Source organism: Pagrus pagrus (genome assembly GCF_965226575.1).
Source record: "Pagrus pagrus genome assembly, chromosome: 10".
In the NCBI taxonomy this organism is placed as follows: Eukaryota; Metazoa; Chordata; class Actinopteri; order Spariformes; family Sparidae; genus Pagrus; species Pagrus pagrus.
This window is the reverse complement of record NC_140194.1, coordinates 27,639,693-27,664,170: the sequence shown is the minus strand read 5'-3', so window position 1 is coordinate 27,664,170 and position 24,478 is coordinate 27,639,693. Positions and strand designations below refer to the sequence as shown.

General features: G+C 39.0%; 1 protein-coding gene and 1 long non-coding RNA gene across 3 annotated transcripts; one reads left to right on the top strand and one right to left on the bottom strand.

The window, feature by feature from the left end:
* The first annotated feature begins 156 nt into the window (after positions 1-156).
* chst6 (carbohydrate sulfotransferase 6) lies at positions 157-24,416 on the top strand. Of its 2 annotated transcripts, none has more exons than XM_084364281.1 (2): positions 157-200; positions 19,449-24,416. In XM_084364281.1, the coding sequence occupies exon 2, from the start codon at positions 19,546-19,548 to the stop codon at positions 20,740-20,742; it is 1,197 nt and encodes a 398-aa protein (XP_084220407.1). In that variant the 5' UTR covers positions 157-200; positions 19,449-19,545; the 3' UTR covers positions 20,743-24,416. The 2 variants fall into 2 exon arrangements, with proteins under 2 accessions (XP_084220407.1, XP_084220406.1); XM_084364280.1 differs by lacking the exon at positions 157-200 and adding an exon at positions 13,147-13,275.
* Positions 3,429-4,582, bottom strand: LOC311263724. The gene is made up of 3 exons (XR_014623394.1): positions 4,489-4,582; positions 3,807-3,871; positions 3,429-3,717 (listed from the first exon to the last, which is right to left on the bottom strand). It is a non-coding gene; the product is annotated as an uncharacterized lncRNA (long non-coding RNA).
* Positions 24,417-24,478: the final 62 nt, after the last annotated feature.

Sequence of the window (24,478 nt, the reverse complement as noted above, 5' to 3'; positions counted from 1 at the left end):
CTGCTCTCAGTCATTTCTTATAGGAACAGTTCACCCAAAAATTAAGCTACAAAGCTTAAAGTGTTAGCGAGCACCCCGTCTTAAAGTGAAACTACGTCGACGCTCTAGGAGCTCTCTGTCTCCTCCGTGTTGTTACGTCGCACTTGGAGATTGACACTTGACTGGCAGGACGGCGGCGAGCGGAGCAAGCTACTGCAAGCGTGAGTTGTTCAAAAACCTTTTTAGTAAACTCTGTACACAAACAATGCTCTCAGTGCTCGTGTTCATGTGTAGAGACCCTGGTGATACTCCGAGCAAAGTTTCATGTCATGTCGAGGCTTCTTAGTGTTTTAAAAACAGCGATTTTGATGCTACCGTAATGTTTCCCCTAGCACGCCGTTGAAAATTATTTTTACCCGAAAACGAAATTACGGTAAATGTTAAAAGTGGCTTTTTGGTCGTAATTATGCTTTTACACGAAGGTTTGACTCGGGTTTCTTCACAAAAAAAGCCTAGGTTGCATTTTGCCGAGAGTTACACTTTAAGTGATCTCGACCATGCAAACTCTATGTAAACTCCTTTCAAATCAATTTGGAATCCCAGATCATCCTGAGACTTTGGTTACACCAGATGAGCTATATAGAGCCATTTTATGTTTTGCTTTGTTGCGAAATTATATTATGTGAATATAATTTCGCAACATACAGGTGTACACACCCATCTGCGGTTTGCAGAAATGTTAACTGCCAACATTTTATTCTGGTGGTGACTGAATAAAATGTTGTCTGTTTAGTGATGTCACATGCTTTGCTTAATGAGCTAAGGTGTAGGCACTTAACACACCTGTATTTTAGCTGAGTGGCACCACTTACACTGATTCAAGACTCACTCTTTAAAGGAAAGAAAATATGACTTGGTACTAACTTGAGACCTTTTACACAAAGGTTTGGTGACACCAGATGAGCTATATAGAGCCATTTTATGTTTTGTTTTGTTTTTTGTTGTTGTACAGAAATAACTACAGGTGTTGTTGCTATATTTTTCTTTTCTTTTCAATTCTAGCCTCTATGTCATTATCTGCCATATTAATGATGTGTTTTGACACCTGCTTCTAGCCACTAACGCATCAGTATCCCTAAAAGATAACAAATCTGGATAATAACACATTGGTGTATTGTTAAAGACATGAAGGCTGTGCATGCAATGTATGCTCATTTGGCCTCATAGCTGCTGATATAAAAGTCAGATCATACACATATTTTGTGAATATAATTTCGCAACATATAGGTGTACACACCCATCTGCGGTTTGCAGAAATGTTAACTGCCAACATTTTATTCTGGTGGCGACTGAATAAAATGTTGTCTGTTTAGTGATGTCATGCTTTGCTTAATGAGCTAAGGTGTAGGCACTCAACACACCTGTATTTTAGCTGAGTGGCACCACTTACACTGATTCAAGACTCACTCTTTAAAGGAAAGAAAATATGACTTGGTACTAACTTGAGACTTGTGTCACAAATTAATATTTCGTGGCCATGACACATGAGATGACACATGCTTTGCTTCCTAAAACGTCTGCTTAATGAGCTAAGTTGTAGGCACTTAACACACCTGTATTTTAGCTGAGTGGCACCACTTACACTGATTCAAGACTCACTCTTATAATCGATCATACTGAAAGTAATTTTCTTGTCTTCGTAAATGGCGATTGTAAAAAGCTCTGCACATACAGGTGATACTGATTCTCTTTCTGGAAGTGACACATTAGCATACAATGTCACGAAACAATGCTGTACTGAAGTCCTTCCTCCATGTAGTAAACTAGGATGCTCTGTGGTCTCACTTGTTGTAAAAGGGCGGAGGAGTCATGTGAATGTGAACTTAATTACTATACACACACACACACACACAATAGTACACACTACAATTTCATAAGTAAACAGATGTCCCTTATAAACTGCTATATTGCTGTACTCTGTAGGAGGGTCTGCAGTCTTTTAGAGGCGAGAGTCATGGTTTTCATTTTTCCTCTGACTCAATGTCCCAGGAGGTGTTAGTAAATGTGCTTGTCCACACCAGTTTGTGTGTGTGTTTGTGTGGATCTGGACTGTATTAGATCATTTAAACCACTCACTCTGCCAGTTTGTGTTGTTCCAGACAGTTTACTGAGGGTCACACCCTGTTCACTCAATAAGGCTACATTTTAGAAATTGTGAAGCAATGGATCGCTACAAATTCAGGCTATGTTATTGGGTATTGAAAATAAGGACAAGCAAAAAGGAAAGAAGGAAACATATTTTTGTTAATTGTAATGTATGGCATTTCCATTGATGCTTTGTAATAACAGAAAATATGAAAGTGCTTTCTATGTTGCACAAAGGCTGTATTAGTTTTTCTCATTTATAACTTTAACATCTGATATTATTGTATTCTTAAAACTAGGGTTAGTAAATTATTCTATTATTTTTTATATAAAAGAAAATCTCTTTAACGGCAATCAATAAATCAAATGCTCTGACAAATAAAAGAAAAGAAAAAATCCAGTATCTGTGGCTGTTGCAGGCTTCTAATAAACCCATCCAGTCATTTCATTTGGCCCTAAAAGATTAAACCACTTGTCTGTCTGTACCTGCCTGCCAGGTCTCATGGTGTATGACTGGAGTCTTCCACAGGGCTAGGTGAATGTATTGCTAAAACTGTTAGTGAGCTAGTGACACTAGAATGGCTGAGAATGTGCAGCCCAAATTTCTAATTTACTAACACACTAGCTTGACAGCAGTGAGTACTAACAGTAGCCATGTTTGTTGTTTACGTTCATTACGATAATATTAGGTGTTTTCTTACATGTGAGTGAGACATGACCACAGCCGTGCTTTGAACTAAATGTTATCAGCGTACTAACATCCTCACATTGACAATGCTAACACGCGAAACCTAAGACGGTACAGTGCTTGTCATGTTCAGCTTAGCTTAGTAATGTTAAGGCTAGCTAGTAAACCTAAATTGTATCTACCAGATGGTTTGTAACTCAGAACCATCTTATGCCAGGTTCCAGACAACGTCATAATTTCCTAGTTGAAACTTTGAACTTCTGACCTCAAAGCGTTCCAGGTGCACGACAGCTCTTAGGCAAGCGTACACAGAATTGAACCCTCAGGAGTGCAGCCTCCTTGCACTATGAGCGAATAACCCACTGCGCAAAGAGACGTCCAAACGACGTCTTTTCCAAGTCATTTTTGCACGTCTAATTTTGGTCAACTCAAGGTGCAGACTGTTACTCCAGACAACGTCTTTCTTTCAACGTATACTTGACGTCCATTTATGACGTCCACAGTACCGCCGTGCAGGAGCTATTTCTAGTCCAAATATGGTCGTTGTGGACGTCTTTTCTACGTCAAATTATAACTCATATTACTCTTTTTTTTTTTTGCTGGTTTAGTTCCTATGCATAACCAAATGACGCTACAGTAAAATTAGCTGGTACAGGAAAACAGGTTCCTACCTTCTGGACACGTTTCTACAGTCACGTTATAATAAATCACAATCAAATCCTGACTGTTTTGTCACCCATTTTTAATTGCAGACGTCAGTTGACAATACAACAGCAGGCAGTATATACAAACGTGTAAAAAAAAAAAAAAAAAGGTTAGCTCTGATGTTCATCTTCGCTGTCATGACGCAGAAGTTCATCCATGTCTCTTTGGCCTTTCCGCCATTGTCTCATTTTCATAGCCATCTGTAGACACAGATGCAGTACAAGTCAGTTTAGTCTGACAATTTATTTGACTGGGTGTGTGCAAAGGAGCATGAGGTCACAATCTGTACCTTGTTTAGGTGGCTTCCAAAGGGCAGGACACCTCACTCACTTTCAAAAGAGGACCAAACACCACCTGACAAAAGGATAAGAAAAAAGGATTTAGAAACACCTTACTAACGTGGCTGTGAAGCGCTCCCTCCCCCCGCCTGTATATTGGTCTGTGCTGCTAGCCCCATTAGCTGTCCCGGGTGTTAGCAAGTGCTAATCTTTCTCTCTCTCTGTCTATCTCAGCAGCAGCACGTCAAAGAAAAAGAAATAAGCGCTGGAGCCGCGGACCCATAACCGGCTGTCACCGACAAATAAAGCCTCGACCGCTAACAAGAAAGATGGCTGTGTTGTGAGGTAGCTCGATGCCAACTTCGACTAGCATTAGCGGTTAGCATCCGCTGCTAACACCCGGCCGCTCCCCAGCTCAACACAATGGCCCTCCTGCTCGTTAACACTGGAGGCCTGTTGCCGATAACGGTCGTGTAATGGCCCACGGCTCCAGCGCTTCACTCCATGTATTTATTTTTCGCCGGTTTCGTTGTACGTTAAACAAAGTTGGTCGTGTTCAAAAGCTAACGTTAGCAGATGTAATGCTAATTGTAGCAACAACAGGTTTGAGGCATAAAGCTAAAACGGCAAACGCTATAAATGCATAAATGAACATAAAATTAACTTATGGGTCTATGTGCTGACCGAACTTACCTGCAATTTAGTGGACGACGCTGATTTTCGGGTTGTTGTAGAGGTCGAAGGTGCACAGAGCCGAGCGGCCATTTGCTTTCACCGTAGAGAAACACCTGGGCCAATGGGAGAGGCTCTTATGATGTACGTTGATGACGCAATGCCTCAGCCAATCACAATGGCGTTGACTGTAACATCCCCCCCCCCCTTCCCCAAAGGCTACACCTTTATTGTTGTAATAAACAGAATAACACTATTTTAAAAGAGAAAAACAAAAATGTAAACAAACAAAAATATTACTTTTATTCAAAAATAATGTGTAATCACAAAATATGTCATCATGCCCATACTACTACTACTACTACTACTACTATGATAATAATAATAATAATAATAATAATAATAATAATAATGTAAATAAATAAATTACATCATGTCAATTACCTGCACCTGTCTTAGACGTCGAAATAAGTGACCTAGCCCGACGTTCAAATGTTCAACTGCATATTGACGTCCAAGTGGGGTCATGATTAGACGTCCAAATAGCAGACCTAGTTTGCACGTCGTGTAGTGGTCCAGAATTGGTCTTGGACCGACGGACGCAATATAGACATGATCTGGACGTCTATCAGACGTCTAATGTTTGGTGGGAAGAGGAGGAAAAATACGACACATAAGGTAACAGTCAACATTATAAATTGGATATTAAGACACTTTTGTAGGCTAGTTGGAAATGAATAATTCATTCATTAACCTAATACAAATAGTGTCTACAAATACACCCTTGTCATACAACTGCTCCCTCGTGAACTCAGAGAAGATCGATTGGCCGCAATTTTACAAGCAGGAGTTTGTAAGGGGCATGCCTTGTTTTCTAGTAGGGTGTCAGTTATCTGGAACGCAGCATTAGAAACTGTCTGGAAAAAGGCCAGCCCTATCAGAAAGTACTTTGTAAAGGATTGGATGATCCCTCTGTCTCCATGGAGAAAGCCTTCAGTGCCACTCTCCGCTCTTCTTTCAGTAAAATATACTCTCCAGTTCTGATATCAGTTGCTATAGCAGCTCCGCTAACCACTTGAGGATTGGCCATTGCTGTCTTCAAACTAACAATCCCTTCTCCCACTGGTTGTCCAAAATACATCAGCCACGCATTTAGCTGCCAGCAGTTCCTTATGTGACACTGATTGGTCGAACTACTGTGGTTGGCCCAAAAGCGTATAGCTTGAAGTCGGTCAAGATGGACTTGTAAAATGACATGATCACAAGATTTTGCAAATCCAGCTGCCTCACAAGGTAAAGAAAGAGGCTAAGAGACTGGAGCTTGACTGTGCAAGAGGACAGACTAGAAACAAGAGCAGAGCTGAGTCTTTGTAGGAGGCTTGATTACAGGATGGGATGCAACTGGTGGGCCTCTACTCTACTCAGCACACCTGTCTCCACTTAGACACATGTAGACACACAGGGAGAGTGTGGGCTCTTCTTATTTCCACACTTTATGCCTGTTCGTCTTCTCTCTATTCCATCCTCTTGCCTGTGAACCCAAAACTGATCTCAGAGCACCAGGCTTGCTGGCGGAGCTATGACTGAGGATGCACAGTTGTGTCCTGGGCAGAAACCTTGAGTTGTGAATTACAGCTGAAATATACACCAATCAACTACAACATTAAAACCACCGGCAAGTGAAGTGATCTACAATGGTCATCTTGTTACAATGCAGTGTTCTGCTGGGAAACCTTGACTCCTGGTATTCATGTGGATGCCATTTGTCATACACCACCCACCCAAACACCCCTCCAGACTAAGTACACCACCTCATGGCAATGGCACTCCCCCATGGCAGTAACCTGCTCCCTGCCACACTGCAAAACTGTTACGGAATGGCCTGATGACAACTGACGACTGATGATGACTCCAATTCACGGAGGCCATGAATTGGACTTGCCATGAGGGGGTGTACACTCAGCAAAACAATTTGGTTTTTCTTCACAGGTGTGCTTTGGACTTTGGACTGTAAGCGGCCATTGAAAAAATATATTGATTCGGCATTAATTATTGACTTCACATGACTAGGCTTACAGATGTGCATTTTTTGGTAACTGCTTCTATTCGTGTAGTACTTATCAAACAAACATTTGCAGTGCTTCGCACCACAATATGTATGGTTATAAAGTAGTTGTCCTCCATGTTACTCTCTCTCCTTGAGGTAGCTCTCAGTCTTAAAAAGGTCTACCTGTAGATTGACCGATGTTGCCATTAACATGATTGATACCCATACTGGGGGTCATGTCTCTTAAGTTTGTTTGTTTTGACTACATACGAAACAACCTTTTAACGAGGTGTGTTAGAATCTAACAAGCCTTTTTTCACACCTTACTGCAAACTGATTCTACATCAGTGCCCTGGGGCAAAGTCACCCTCTACCCCTTCCACTCCTCTCTCCTCATCCAACAAGCATTCAATGGTGACCAGAGAGCTTTGACTTTGGCTGGAGAGAGCAGATTGACAGGATATGAGTCTGGCTCATACAGGAACCAGGTGCATCCTTTCATTTTTGTGTTGTATTTTTTTTTTTCTTTGGATGAATCTTAGGATCAATCTCTGAACAAAAAGCTTAACCAAAGCCAGTACTGGATGGTTTTGTGTAGTCCTCATACCAGTAAGTTGATATTTTACTATAGTAGAACTGTCCCTTCCCCCATAATTTGCATCTTTGCCGTGGCATGTTTGATAGCGTACAAGAAGGAAATGCTCCTGAATGAGGCTACATGTATGAACAATGAAAAACACAAGCGGTGTCTGAAAGGTTACCCCATGTGTGAGAGAGACCTGACAGCTATTGAATTCAGTGTGATCACTCTGTGTTTACTCCCCAAACCCTCACACCCTACAAGCTGCAGACGTAAAGTACGAGCACTGACAGTTGTAACATGGGTTTCAGGTGTATGAATGCAGTTGTTTACAACAGTCCCACCATCAGCACAGACAGTCTGGCTTGACACCCATTATAACAAAATGTCCCTCCTCTTCATCCTCTAACTGGTTTAATAGTGGAGGTGGCACATTGTTTTTACTTTTATAGACAATATTATTTGAGTATTATTACTGATGTATTCATATTTAGGTAGCATTTAATATTGTAGTTTAAGTTCTGTTTGTCATTATACAAAGCAGTATTGTGCAATAAATGCAGTTGTAGCCCCCAACATGCTACATCAGCAATAACATAGAACAGACTTTGTGCAGAACTAAAAATAGATTGTATTTACAAGTAGAAAATAATCATTATAATAATAAGATATAATAATAACCATATGACATAATACATTTACTACTTATTAATGATGATCTTTAAGTGTTACCCTTTTTAGTAATCCAACAGATTATATTCTAAATGACAAAAAGCAATATAACTATGCAACTATAGAATATATAACTTCAGATGAACAATATTCATAGTACAGAGACCCTGAGCCCATATCACACAGCATCATTGGAATAATTTGACTTGAGTCACTGTGACTTGGACTCAAGACACATCTGGACAATAACACATTGGTGTATTGTTAAAGACATGAAAGCTGTGCATGCAATGTATGCTCATTTGGCCTCATAGCTGCTGATATGAAAGTCAGATCATACACATATTCTGTGAATATAATTTCGCAACATACAGGTGTACACACCCATCTGCGGTTTGCAGAAATGTTAACGGCCAACATTTTATTCTGGTGGCGACTGAATAAAATGTTGTCTGTTTAGTGATGTCACATGCTTTGCTTAATAAGCTAAGGTGTAGGCACTTAACACACCTGTATTTTAGCTGAGTGGCACCACTTACACTGATTCAAGACTCACTCTTTAAAGGAAAGAAAATATGACTTGGTACTAACTTGAGACTTGTGTCACAAATTAATATTTCGTGGCCATGAATTAGTATTTCGTGCGCAGGTTATAGCTATATCGTGGCCACAATTTAATTTTTTTTTACCATGTCATGTCGAGTCTTTATAGTGTTTTAAAAACAGCGATTTTGATGCTACCGTAATGTTTCCCCTAGCACGCCGTTGAAAATTATTTTGAACCGAAAACGAAATTACGGTAAATCTTAAAAGTGGCTTTTTGGTCGTAATTATGCTTTTACACAAAGGTTTGACTCGGGGTCCTTCACAAAAAAAGCCTAGGTTGCATTTTGCAGAGAGTTACACTTTAAGTGATCTCGACCATGCAAACTCTATGTAAACTCCTTTCAAATCAATTTGGAATCCCAGATCATCCTGAGACTTTGGTTACACCAGATGAGCTATATAGAGCCATTTTATGTTTTGCTTTGTTTTGTTTTTTGTTGTTGTACAGAAATAACTACAGGTGTTGTTGCTATATTTTTCTTTTCTTTTCAATTCTAGCCTCTATGTCATTATCTGCCATATTAATGATGTGTTTTGACACCTGCTTCTAGCCACTAACGCATCAGTATCCCTAAAAGATAACAAATCTGGACAATAACACATTGGTGTATTGTTAAAGACATGAAAGCTGTGCATGCAATGTATGCTCATTTGGCATATCAGCAGCTATGTGTATGTGACAGATGTGTATGTTGTGATATAAAAGTCACAACATACACATACAGGTGTACACACCCATCTGCGGTTTGCAGAAATGTTAACGGCCAACATTTTATTCTGGTGGCGACTGAATAAAATGTTGTCTGTTTAGTGATGTCACATGCTTTGCTTAATGAGCTAAGGTGTAGGCACTTAACACACCTGTATTTTAGCTGAGTGGCACCACTTACACTGATTCAAGACTCACTCTTTAAAGGAAAGAAAATATGACTTGGTACTAACTTGAGACTTGTGTCACAAATTAATATTTCGTGGCCATGAATTAGTATTTCGTGCGCAGGTTATAGCTATATCGTGGCCACAATTTAATTTTTTTTTAACATGTCATGTCGAGTCTTTATAGTGTTTTAAAAACAGCGATTTTGATGCTACCGCAATGTTTCCCCTAGCACGCCGTTGAAAATTATTTTGACCCGAAAACGAAATTACGGTAAATCTTAAAAGTGGCTTTTTGGTCGTAATTATGCTTTTACACAAAGGTTTGACTCGGGTTTCTTCACAAAAAAAGCCTAGGTTGCATTTTGCAGAGAGTTACACTTTAAGTGATCTCGGCCATGCGTCATGTATGTAAACTCCTTTCAAATGAATTTGGAATCCCAGATCATCCTGAGACTTTGGTTACACCAGATGAGCTATATAGAGCCATTTTATGTTTTGCTTTGTTTTGTTTTTTGTTGTTGTACAGAAATAACTACAGGTGTTGTTGCTATATTTTTCTTTTCTTTTCAATTCTAGCCTCTACGTCATTATCTGCCATATTAATGATGTGTTTTGACACCTGCTTCTAGCCACTAACGCATCAGTATCCCTAAAAGATAACAAATCTGGACAATAACACATTGGTGTATTGTTAAAGACATGAAAGCTGTGCATGCAATGTATGCTCATTTGGCCTCATAGCTGCTGATATAAAAGTCACAACATACACATACAGGTGTACACACCCATCTGCGGTTTGCAGAAATGTTAACTGCCAACATTTTTTTCTGGTGGCGACTGAATAAAATGTTGTCTGTTTAGTGATGTCACATGCTTTGCTTAATGAGCTAAATTGTAGGCACTTAACACACCTGTATTTTAGCTGAGTGGCACCACTTACACTGATTCAAGACTCACTCTTAAAAGGAAAGAAAATATGACTTGGTACTAACTTGAGACTTGTGTCACAAATTAATATTTCGTGGCCATGAATTAGTATTTCGTGCGCAGGTTATAGCTATATCGTGGCCACAATTTAATTTTTTTTTACCATGTCATGTCGAGTCTTTATAGTGTTTTAAAAACAGCGATTTTGATGCTACCGCAATGTTTCCCCTAGCACGCCGTTGAAAATTATTTTGACCCGAAAACGAAATTACGGTAAATCTTAAAAGTGGCTTTTTGGTCGTAATTATGCTTTTACACAAAGGTTTGACTCGGGTTTCTTCACAAAAAAAGCCTAGGTTGCATTTTGCAGAGAGATACACTTTAAGTGATCTCGGCCATGCGTCATGTATGTAAACTCCTTTCAAATGAATTTGGAATCCCAGATCATCCTGAGACTTTGGTTACACCAGATGAGCTATATAGAGCCATTTTATGTTTTGCTTTGTTTTGTTTTTTGTTGTTGTACAGCAATAACTACAGTTGTTGTTGCTATATTTTTCTTTTCTTTTCAATTCTAGCCTCTACGTCATTATCTGCCATATTAATGATGTGTTTTGACACCTGCTTCTAGCCACTAACGCATCAGTATCCCTAAAAGATAACAAATCTGGACAATAACACATTGGTGTATTGTTAAAGACATGAAAGCTGTGCATGCAATGTATGCTCATTTGGCCTCATAGCTGCTGATATAAAAGTCAGATCATACACATATTCTGTGAATATAATTTCGCAACATACAGGTGTACACACCCATCTGCGGTTTGCAGAAATGTTAACTGCCAACATTTTATTCTGGTGGCGACTGATCATTTTCAGGAAGTGACATCATCTACCTTTTATCAGGAAGCTGCCAAACAGACAAGTAAGTGCTCCTCTCTTTTAATGAATTTTCATTGAGTTGTGTTTAGTTTGACTAAAGGGGACGATCATAGTGTGACAACCCGCGTTACCATAATATCATGTATTAAAAAGTTAAACATTTTAAATTAAAATGTGGCATCATGGTGTGAACCACATGGCTCGTAATGGCTGCCTAAAACATATTTCGTCAAACCTGTTACTGTCAAACCTGTTACTATTAACCCTTTCCCTGCCGTGTCCAAAACACACATTATTTATACAATACATCATTATTAATGTTATTTATATTAAGGATAGCATGTTTTGTCCCTAAATGTGTTTGTAAGCTAATTAAAATGATATATATATATATATATATATATACATATACCAAATTATTCATATGTTATTGAACACCGATGTGTATTTACCTCATATAATCTCGTTAGGTTTTGAAACTTCTTCAAATCATACAGAAATATGTTACAATATGAAATAACCTATTGTGAGCAAGAAAGGTGATTTAATATGCATTTGTATTTTACATGCTTTTGTTAAGATGCCTCTATCTGCAGCAGAGAAACAGCGCCGATACAGGCAGCGTAGGGATGCTGTGGACCCTGCTTGACGATATTGTGAGGCTCATTCCTGCACCCCAGAATGTGTCGTTGCAGCATGTAGAAATTCAGAAAGACGTCTGAGCAGAACTAACTGAATAGAGAAGGCCAATTCAATCAATACTTACCTGTTATGTTTACTTACCTGTTACAAGAGAGTTTTAAGCCAAGTACGCTTGGCCTTTGCTTGATCCGAGGAAAATGTTACTTTGTCAAATTGTTTATTGCTGTTGTTTATTGTTTATTGTTACTCAATCAATTTGTGAAATTGTTTCTTAGTGTGCTGTGACAAATATTTCCTGTGTTACTTCCTATGTTACCGAATATTTGTTTTGTGTGAGCAAAAGTTTGACCAGATTGTTGAATTTGCAGCACAGTTTGTTAAAGGAGAGGCTGCTCTGCTGTTTTTTATCAGATATTCCTGTGAGATTTGAATGACACCGATTGTATTTAGGAGGATGCATCAGAAAGCATCATTTCAGGTTGATGTAAATGAGTTAAGTTTTTAATTATTTCAAAATGTTGATAAAATAACTGTTTTACATGTATGTGTGTCAGCATTCATGTCCATAATGTTCTATGCGAAATCCACTTACATACAGTCTAAAAACAAACACATCTCCTGAACAGGTATTCTATTGTCAAACTTGTTACTCTTAGAATACTCTCTATAATAAATAGAAAAAAAAGACAAATATAAATAACCTATTTTAATGTTAAGTAAAATATAACAATACCCCTTGAGTATTTAGGATATGATTTTAAACATATTACTTTTCTCATGATTGTTTTCCTAAAAACTAACATACAGTGGCTTGGCCGATATGCATTGAGCATATCCATCCATGTAAAAAAAAATGCCTTGTTATTTTCATTTATACACACTCTGAATGTAAACAGGGATGATCTATCTTTCATAATATACCAGACTTATTTTGAAGTGTCACTTCAAATACTTACTTAATACAATTTGGTGTTGGTAACGGATTGACAAAACACACATGTGCATGTTCATTATTTTAGGAAAATAAATAAATATATAAGATAGCCTGAGAGGGCACCACATTTTTTTCTGACAGGTAAGGGTCTACTTAAACCAATAAGTCCTTACACACACAAAAAAATAATACTTTGAAAATCAGATTTTCAGAATGGAAAAATGGCACGTTTTCATAGAGTGACCCATATGCTAAATGTTTAGTGGTCCGGACCTGTAAATTTAGCCATGCCTCAGACACAGGACCGTGCGGGCTTCTCTCGCAGCATGCCGCTTCTCTGCTCCTGCTGCTGGGACATTGAATGAGTTGGCTCCGCTCCCGCCTGCTGCACCACACCCACCCACCACCACCCTCCTGTATCTCGGACCACCAGCCCCCCCCCCCAGCCCCACTGCCAGTCAGCTCAGCACAGCCTCTGGCCACGTCTCAAAACACCGCTTTGTACACAACCGGACAGTGGAGGTAGTCGAGCAGCTGCTGGCCGGGGACAGAGGGGAGGAGACGAGTGGACCGCAGGGTGTTGGGACGCTGCGCACCGGCTCTGTCGACAGGCAGCACGGCCGAAAGCTAAGCCTAAAGGTAAGGTATTTATGCTAAAAGTAGTGAAAATAGGACAAGTTAACGGACCCCTCTTCGGCCAGGACCGTTTGTTCTGTTCAGCTTGGTGAGTCGTGGAGCTAGTTTCCGAGGGACCGCTGGGAAGAAGCTTGCGGACGCACTTTTTGGGACAACGCATGAATAATTTCGCCCTTTTCGTCCTCAACATCGAGACTAGTAAGGAAACTAGCGGTTTGCTTGGTGACAAAAGTCATAGATAAAACTATGCGAACTTCAACTAAACTCGGAGTTTATTAAAACCCCAGAAAGACACGGGGGGCTCCATGACACCCCATTAAGTTTTGTCATGTTAAACAGCATTAGTATTGTTACCATTAGTGTATATGAGAGGAGGACCTGGGGTCATTGCAGTGATAAAAATGAAAACTCCATGCAGAGACATTAATGAATCACCCTCCAGTGGGGTGTCCCAGTTTGAGGCTCAGTGACTTAACGTTATAGCCCCAGAGAGGGGGGCAGGGTCATGGAGGTAAAGTGAGAACACTCTGTATTTGGGTTAGTTTCACAATATTTTTGGTTTTTGACTATTTTTCTGATATTTATTTGGCAATATATATTGCAACATCAGGCAAAATGCTTGCAATTGTACTGTAACTATACTAAAACAAAAACTTAAACAACCAACATTCATTTATGGCACTCCCCAGCCCTCATGGTCTACTCTTATGGAAGCTAACAACAAAGCTGATGATACATACATCTGTATCCATACTTTCTTTAAACACATTCCCTGTCATGAATGCATTAAGTGATTTCATTTAATTTGCCAAAAAAGCTTTTTGCTGTATATCCACCAATGGCCTGAGCTCATTTTGTTGAGATTGTTGAAGAAGACTGCATGACTGAGTAGTTTATTTATCTTTTGATCACAGGGCTCTTTCCATGCATACTGATGATGCTTTTTATGTAGTTTGGAGCTCTTGAAAGTTATATTCACAACATTTACAGTGATGCAGTCAATGGCATTACATTTATAGTTCTCACGCTCCCTCAAATAGTGCTCACACAGTTTTTATAAAAAGAAAATCACTAGCGAGGACAAATGGAAGACAAAATAGTGCAAACATCAAATATATAGTTAAATATAGTTAACATCTAATGGACAGGTAAGAACAAGATGTGCACGTAACTATATACACTGTGATGTTTGAACATAAAATCACAAAACATATTTACACAGAGATGTAAACAGGTAGTCAGTGTTAAGTGGAAGTAGTATAAAGATAAGGTGACATCCATGTATCAGAGTGATGCCAGTAAGGTGTCATAGTGATGAGCTCAAGGGTTCAACACACTTGTAAACTTGCAACATAGATAACAACCATTTATGACAATGTAACAATAAACGTTATTGTCCAAACTGACATTGCAATGAAACTCAAAATGTTATAGCTATGCAATACCCCAAACATCTTTTTCTGAATTATGTTCTACAAAAAAAGTATTCATATCAGTGCTTATCCAACATATACAATGATACAGATAAATCTGTGGTAGGCCAGTATTAGCTGACCGATATAGCTAAATAAAACTAGAAAAATCATCCCAGGTGTTGTCCATCCTCATCCCTGAAACGGCTTCTGTTCATGTGTGATATAGATTTTTTTTTCAGCTAATACCAATTATCATAACCTGCTTCTCATGACCGATACGATAAGATAACTGATTATTTTACATTTGGCTATCATTGGCTGATAGCTGATTATATACATTCCTTATTAACTGGCTGATAGTTTATCAGCCCATTATATTGTGCATCCCCAGTTCTTTCCATACTCTCTTGGGTGTTTAAATAAACATTAAAGGTTAGACACATGATGGCTGCATCACAGTCATACATTTCAGGCTGTGATGAGCAAATAGCAGATTTTTTAGCCTGCACATCCAAAATTGAACTGGCTATCAGAATAACCTCCAAATGAGCAGATGACAAAATGTACATTATACAGACCTTCATGTCTATGAAAATGACAAAAAGTAGGCTTTGGACTACTCCTAGTGTATTATTCTAAGGGTTTATAAGCATCAAGAACACGATCCCTCTCAAACTCTGACAGTACAGCTACATTTGGGGGGGATTGAATCTGGGTCTTTGCAATGTAAATGAAATGCCGTTTTCATGTCACTGACTCAGTCACACACATGTTTAGGCATACAAATGTGCTTGATACTTTATAAGAAAGACAACGTAGGCACAAAGGCAGAAAAGGCTTGCTGTTTTGTCATTTAACAGCATCTCCGTTAGTAAGGATGGTAAGCTCTCTCTTGTCGAGTTACTTTTGGAGCACATTCAACAGTTTGGCTCTGCAGTGCTGTATCGTGCAACATTAATCCTGGGTTGACAAACTGTTGAACAATCCAACCTGGTCTAGATTTCAAGGATATAAGAAGATGTTTGAAACTGCCGATTATCTGCATCCAGTCCCCATGAATCACATCCGCAACCACTTAGAGGAATTACATTATGTGACAACTCAGGAGGAAGCATCCTGCTTTGGGCCAGAGATTCAGCCAGAAGTTTCAGATAGCAAAGGATAGTCGGAAATCATTCCAGAGAATGGAAGGGCCTTATGATTCACTGAATAGTAAAAAAAATCACCAATGACATTCATATGACAAAATACAAAACATTTATACACTGCCTGGCGGAAAAAAAAGGTCACCACCTGGATTAATTTAGTAAATAGGTTAGTACCTTCCATTGGATAGTTACTACAGTGATTAATATGTTTCATCTGACAACAGGTCAATTAACCCTAACTGATGCAGTGAGGAGCTTCTGATTTCTTAAACAGCCATGTGGGAAGATATATCCTGTGGTCGTGGAAAAGATGTTACTCTGAAAAGATCGGACTCTGGAGCGATGGAAAAAGGTCATGTGGTCTGATGAGTCCAGATTTAACCTGTTCCAGAGTGATGGGTGCGTCAGGGTTAGAAGAGAGGCGGAAGAAGAGATGCGCCCATCATAACTAGTGCCTACAGTACAAGCCTCTGGGGGCAGTGTTATGTTCTGGGGTTGCTTCAGTTAGTCAGGTCCAGGCCCAGCAACGTTATGTGCCCAAAAACTCAGCTGACTACCTGAATATACTGGTTGACCAGGTTTTTCCATCAGTTGATTTTTTCTTCCCTGATGGCACGGGCACATTCCAAGATGACAATGCCACAATTCATAGGGCTCAAACTGTGAAAGAGTGGTTCAGGAAGCATGAGACATCATTTTCACACATGGATTGGCCACCACAGAGTCCAGACCTTAACCCTATTGAGAATCTTAGGGATGTGCTGGAGAAGACTTTACGCAGCAGCCCGACTCTTCCATCATCAATACAAGATCTCGGCGACAAATTAATGCAACTCTGGACGGAAATAAACGTTGTGACATTGCATAAGCTTATCAAAATGATGCCACGGCAAATGTGTGCTGTAATCAAAGCTAAAGGTGGTCCAACAAAATACTAGTCTAGGACTTTTTTTTTCAGCCAGGCAGTGAATATCAAAGGGGAGACGGGATGAGTAGAAGCTACAGACACCAACATCGAGTCTTTGTTTCCCTAAATGACAATTCCAAAAGATATATCTAAGATATCTGCATTAAAATGTCTAAAATTGTCTAGACTTTTGTTATATATTTTGTTGAGTTGTGTACCTCCGTTATCCCAAATGTTTCCAACAATGTTCAAACTCAGAGAGATCGACAAGTTTGTTCAAGGTAACATTGCGTTTCATTTGCTGCGCTAGTTTGCAGGATCATTTGCATTTTGCATAATTTTCGTTTATTAGTGGTTCCCTTTGCCCCAACAGCCAGATTACTGCACAATATCCATAAAATAACAAGCAACAGCACACACTGAGGGTGTGAATGTCTGTCTGTTTGAATTCAGGTCAACCTCTCACTAAACTCAGCACTCCGGTTTCCTCTCTTCTTTTTCCCCTCTCTTCTCTGTATCGTTTCGATCTTGTAATAAAGAACATTTCCTGTACAGCTCCAGTCAGCAGTCAAATTTATATTACTTAAACACCAATAATAGAGGTCACCTCCATGGATCGCTGCCCACAGTCAGGTTGATGAACAATCGATACACTTTGTAATCCTCTGCTCTTTACCCATCAGTAAACTGCTCCAGATCAGGGCAGAATCCGATGTGACTCCCGGTGTTTATTTCTCCAGAAAGTCTGGCTCTGCACCGGGCTCTCTCCTTCAGAGCTGGCTGGCTCTGATTATCTGAGCAGCAGCTCTGCTACCCCGCGCCTTCTGGCTCTCCCCACACAACACTCAGCAAACATCTGTTGTTTTAAAAGAGAGACCTCCTGGTCAGAAATGACATATTGTACATTTAAAGTGATTTTGTAAAAATATAGCCAGTTTAGCCTCAATGGGATTTTTATTAAATGACATTAATAGTTCATGCTGATGGGTGTTTCACCTCATTGACTGCAAAGTTTGGGTTATCAATCATAACAAGGGTGGATTCTTACACTGTACTGGAGTAAAGTTGCCAACGTGTTTTTATGTTGAGAAGATCTGATCTGGGTTCTAAGTAGATAAATGAATGCAACCTGAATAGTGTGTATATGTGGCGTTAACGTTACCAGCTATTGATGATTACTAAGGCTTAATGATAGGGAGAGAAGGAAAATAGAGGAAGAAGGATCTGTCATGATCTCGGATGTTTACCTTTGTATCCTGAGGGTCTGAAGGTGAGGAGCTCATGTCGGGGCTTGTTCAATAAGCACAACAGATTATGGTACGCTTGCATGGATCACCTCAGTCAGCAGTGACTTGTTCTTGCACTGGAAACTTCGAAGGACAGTCCGCAACACTGTCTGTTTCTTCTTTTCTCTCTCTTCACTGTTTCAGGAATAAATTAATTTAGCGGCTGGATAGACCACTAAGTAGGTGTGGTGGGTGTTGCTGTTTCTATCTAACTCTAAAAGAATGATCCTCCCATAATGGCTGCAATGCTCCTAAGGAGGCTTTTCCACTATGAAATGTTTTGGGGAAACACTTATAATCTGTGTTTTCCTAAATGCTTTGCCAGAAAGAGAGAATTCTTACTAAAGAAAAAAAAGACAGATTATGTAAAGCATTGTTAGCTCATCACTGAGCATTGGATATGGCTCAACATCAAGGCATTAGAGCATCAAGATTCAATTATTCTGGACCGTAAATTTCCCTCCTTACACACACACACACACACACACACACACACACACACACTTCTAGCTCCACATGTGGCACATGTGGAGATTCAGTACTTTATGTTCCCTTTAGTCTACTGGCTCTTTCTCTTAGGCCCACCTACACTTGTTTTTTACTAGGTGATCAAGTTGAACTCATTCACATTATAGACTGCAGGGGTGATAAACATGTGTCAGCTCGTTAGGTTTTATTTGCTTCACAGCAGCATATATAGCAATAGAGTACATTTTACAGTAGTTGTTTGTACTTGATTAACAAGTTCATGTGACGTGAGTTTTACAGGATCATTTTATTAATACAAAAGTATACAAAGAGATTTGTCACACGCTGTGGATTTACTTAACACACTAAAGGGGTAAATAAATCATATCAGTTTTTATTTATATAGCTTGAAATCACAAGCACATTGCCTCAATGGGCTTTACAATCTGTACAGTGAACGACATCCTCTGTTAGACCCTCGATTTTCAGGAGGTCTTAATCTACAGGGTCTAAAGGGTTTCCAGTTGGTAGTATTTTCTGTCTTTTAGCCCGGACTACATGACAAGGAGAGCCATCTTGTAGGATTCTTAGTCACCTCAGTCATCACCCTTACATATTTCTTCCTGCTCTTATATTACCAGTGCCTCCTGAAAATTGAGCCCTTGCTAACTATTACGTTAGGTGTCATTTTTATGTGTTCCTTAACTGAAATACTTCCTTATACAATGTTAAGCATGATGTGCAGAGATAGACAAAGCTTTTATTTAGGTATTCTGACAGAGAATTTTTTGTCATTATCCACTGTATTTTAAAGGTGATTTGTGCATTGTTGAAATATGTATTTAATAATATTAATGTATTTTATATTCAACATTTCAATTATTTCTCTTTCTCTCTCCTCTCCTTCTCTTTCTCTCTCTACTTCCATTCCAACTTTCTCATTTACCCTCAGCTTTGTCTCAGGCAGAGGCAAAACACATCTCCACAAAGGACGAGGAAGAGAAAGATCTGCATCAAGCACCTGAGACTGACAGTGGTCCGCCGCCATCATGCTCCGCTGCAGAGTGAACCTCAGCACCATGATTTTCCTGGTGATCCTCCAGGGGGCAGCAGTGGTGCTGTTTTGTGGCTGGTACGTCCAACTCAGTCCGTGTGGCTCTGCCCCCTCCAATGGCAAAGTTCACGTTCTGCTGCTGTCATCGTGGCGATCAGGCTCATCCTTCCTGGGTCAGGTGTTTAGTCAGCATCCATCAGTCTTCTACCTCATGGAGCCCGCTTGGCACGTGTGGACCAAAATGCAGAAACCTGGTGCACGGGTGCTCCGAATGGCAGTTAGGGATCTGTTGCGGAGTGTTTACCAGTGTGACTTCTCTGCGATAGAGCCCTACCTTCCAGAGCAACACAATGTGTCTTCGTTGTTTATGTGGAGTCACAGTCGGGCAATTTGCTCACCGCCGGCCTGTTCTCTCACACCTCGCGACCAGTTCAGCAACCAGACTCTGTGTCACCACACATGTGATGCAAGAGGCCTGCGTAGGGTGGAGGAGGCATGTGGCACTTACAGTCATGTGGTGTTAAAAGCAGTGCGATTTTTTGAGTTGGAATCCCTATACCCACTCTTGCAGGATCCAAACCTAAATCTCCGCATCATCCACCTGGTTCGAGACCCTCGGGCTGTTGCGCGATCTAGAGAGGAGTCAGCCAACGCCTTCATGAATGATAATGCCATCCTTTTGGAGCAAAGAAGCATTCCAGCAGGCGAGGTGCAGTATCAAGTTATGCAAGAGATCTGCCGTAGCCATGTGCGGATCAATGAGAGGGCCATGATGAACCCCCCTCCATTTCTCAAAGGCCGCTACAAAATGGTCCGCTATGAGGATGTAGCGCTCAACCCACTTGGGGAGATAAGTGGGATGTATGAGTTTGTAGGTCTGGACATGAGCACACAGTTGGCAGAATGGATCTACAGGGTGACCCATGGGAAAGGCAAAGGCTCCAGGAAAGAGGCCTTTAAAATCACTTCACGAAACGCTGCTGATGTCTCTCAGGCTTGGCGCACCACACTGCCCCATAACAAGGTCAAACGTATCCAGGAAGTGTGTAAAGGGGCCATGTCATTGCTCGGGTACAGGACTGTTAACAGTGAAAAAGAACAGAAGAAACTTGACATAGATCTACTAGTACCACAGGAACCATATCAGTTCAGCTGGATGCCAGCTAAAACAGACCAACCAAGTGATAGTTAAAACATGAGTGATGAAGAGATTAATACCAAGAGACTACATTGGTCTTGGTCAGGGCCTATATTCTTTATAGGCTCTAATAGCTGTTTAAGTCTTTTTTTCATTTTATAATTATCTTTAGGTAATTTCATCCCCATGAGGTTTTGCTTTCCTCTCTTACCAACAACCTGAGTAATAATACCTTGATGGATAAGCTGACATATACTATCCTAGGATGGTGTGAGGCTAAATTGAAACATTAATACATTAACATACAGAAGTCATAAATCACAAGATACAGACACAAGTGCATTTATATCACATTTATTCATCTCACACCTAACACATACACCTCTCATCCCAGCCCCGACATAACACACACATCCTCATTTTCATCACTTGTGGGGACATTACAAAGACTTCAATTCAGTTCCTGGAGCCTTACCCAAATCCCTAACCATAACCACTACTTGTCTAACCCTAACCCTTTACCTTACCTGAACCTAACACAACCCCACAAATTCACAAAAAAACAAGACCACACACACACACACACACACACACACACACACACACACACACACATTAATCATATGTCTTGTGTTGTCTATTGGAGGCCTCACTTTCCTTCCCGGCTAGTTAGTTTTTAATAATGCTTCCATTCCTCATAGAAATGCTTAATTTGGGTGTTATCTTAAGAAAATGTCTTTTCTCAATCTTTCTAAATCTGTTAAGTGTGTTAAGATTTAAAAATTAATAGCTGTAAATCAAATTTTTGTTTCAAAAGATATATATTCTTAGATTTCATTCCAGACTTTGTTTACTTTGGTACAAAAAGCAAAAGTGATTGTCATGAGAGCCACACTTTTGTATTGTATTAGCTGTAGATCTTCATTTCTTTTTGAGTTGGCTTTAAAATGGAGATCTTACTTCCACGTATCATACAACTTTAGCAATTAGCAATGTTCCGATTGTTCCTTTAGCATTTTGTATGCTTTGTCTGTTAATTTATTCTTCTATTCTCTTTTGAAAAGAACATCCTCATAGGGTCCTGGCTCCAAATCATAGTGTAAATTACATTTTGAATTTTATATGATAAATGTTTGATTCCCCTTGTACAATAAGTGCCTCCTGTGAGCTACACATTTGAGGTTTTATTGATTGATTATTCAAAATCTGTGATTCCTTAGGGATACTAAATTGCACTCCTAATATTTTTGTACATTTTATTATGTGATTTAAATGTGCTATTTATAACAAAGTTAGATACTTTTACATTTTGTTTTGTAATCAGAGGTGTAAATAGGTTGGGAGGCTTTCACTTTTTGCTTTTAATATTTATCCACAGTTCTTAAACTGTGTTATGTATTATATGATCTTTATAAAACATCAGTGGGCCATAATAATACAGCTCTAAATTTAGAAATCTGAGACCTCTCTTCCTGCATTTTGCAGAAAATTTCTGCTAAACTGTGCCTTAATTAGACCAGACAAAAGAGGTGAGTAAAGCATTATGTTGCATACGGAATTACCTTGGAGGGATTAAAGTTAGAGATTGGTATATAATAAGAAATAAAATAAAAATAATCATAATTTTCAGCAGATCATCAACATATTTATCCTTCCAATTACATTTATGGGCAATTCTGACCATTTGTATACTTTTAGGTTCACTAACTGAAGAAAGAAAGTTATCCTTGTATAATTGTGTTTTTTCAGAACTTATATCACAACCTAGGTACCTTAATGTTTGTTCAATTGAAAACATCTTAGTCTTTTTGAATGCTACATGGTCCTTTATTAATTTGCATAAATTTGTATTTTCAGTGTTCAGGATTCATGTGATTCAGGATATTACCTGATAGTTTTGAGAAATCCTCTACGACCTCCATTGCCTTTGGAAGAGATGTTTAGTGTTATAAAAATAACATCAAATCATCAACAAATAAACTCGGTTTTTATTTTTCTTAATCACATTTATGCTGCTTACTTCCTCTGTCCAATTTTCTGAGCCAAAGGTTGGGTAACATGTAAACATACATGAGGGAGATAATGGGCAACTATCTCAGAAGAAGTTCCATAAATCAGTGCTGTTGTTGACTTATCAATTTATAAAGATAGGCCCATTCCAAACTTTCTCTGGTTTTGCTTCATTTGCTTGGCATTAGTTTTAATGAAGTATTAACAGCTTCTAATATTTGTTTTGAGACTTCTATCTTGTAAAATGTCTGTTTGATGGTAGCACTTTTTTTTATTATTTCTTTTTTTTTTATTATTTATTTATTTACAAATACAGCACAAAACGAAAATGTTTTTTTAACAAACTCACCATGCTGCCTGCACTCCATAAAGAGAGATACAAAATTATATTTATCTATATGGATTAATCATTAAATCATAAAACAGTAGGACCAAACAAAATATCATGGGATTTCAAAAAGCAGGCAGCACATTTATCATTTTCACATCCCAGCATATGATTTGAAAAGCAAAGTGGCCTACATAAACAGACAAACTAACAAAAACAAACAAAACAAAACAAAGACAAAACAAAAACAAGAAACAAACAAAAACAAAAAGAAGAAAAGGGAACTGTATAACATCGAGGCTAAAGGAGGGAAAAAAGGAATAGAAGATAATTATGTTCATGGCCAAAGGAATGCAGAAAAGAAAAAAAATATCAAGATCTAACTCCTATATTGACTTATATTGGTGTTGTGGTGGCATCAGCTCATCGGCAGAAGAGCTGAGCTGAGAATTGTTGAATATATGTTATTGAATTGTTCAATTCAGTTGGGGTATTATGATTTGTTTTGAATGTGTGTTGAGTGTATCTAGATTGCCGAGTATGCATATGGAAGGAGAAAGTGGGATGTTACAGCCAGTGAACTGAGATAGTGTGGTGGTTACTTCTTTCCAGAAATGGTGTGTTGGTGGACAGAGCCAGAGTGCATGGAGGTAGTCATCTGTTGTATTGGGTGTACAATGAGTGCATATGTCTGAACCAGTTAATTCCATTAAGTGCATTTTGTGTTGTGTAATGTGTGTTCTGTGGATGATGTTGCATTGTATTAGTCTTATGTTGGCCTTCCTGGACATACTGAAGGTGTCATTGCAAATGTTATTCCAAAATTGGTTATCGGTGTTGATGTTCCCATTTGTTTATTGGAATATGGTGTGTACTGTCAGTGGGGCATATAAGTTCATATAGTCTTGAGAGTGGTTTGTTTGATTTTGTGATTTTATTGATGCTGTCCAATAGTGGTGGTTGTTCCAGATGTGTGTTTGATATGTCTATTTTTGTCTTGATTGTATTTTTTTAATTGGATGTATTGTAAAAATAGTTGTTTTTCGATGCCATATATATCAACGAGTTGTTGGAATGATAGCAGGGTGTTACGGTCAAAAATGTGGTGAAGGTGTGTGATTCCTTTTTCTTTCCATTTAGTGCCTTTCAGAGGTGATTTATTTGCTAATTTCATCTGGAGTATCTTGACTATTCGATTATTGAGGACTTTGGTAATATTGTCACTACTAATTAAACTTGCAGGTCCATACTCTGCTGTCCTGGTTTTGGTATCACACTGATTATTGCCTGGTGCATTGTTTGTGGGAGAATATGGTGCCTCCATGCAATGTTAATAACATTCATAAGTAATGAAATAAAAAAATAAAAATAAAATTCTTTTGGTAATCCATCCATGCCTAGCGCCTTTTTCCTTTCCTTTTTTTTTTTTTTAAAGAAGGCTATCAATAAGGC

Coding starts and splice junctions, on each gene's coding strand:
- chst6 (XM_084364281.1), top strand. CDS start 19,546: ATGCTCCGCTGCAGAGTGAACCTCAGCACCATGATTTTCCTGGTGATC.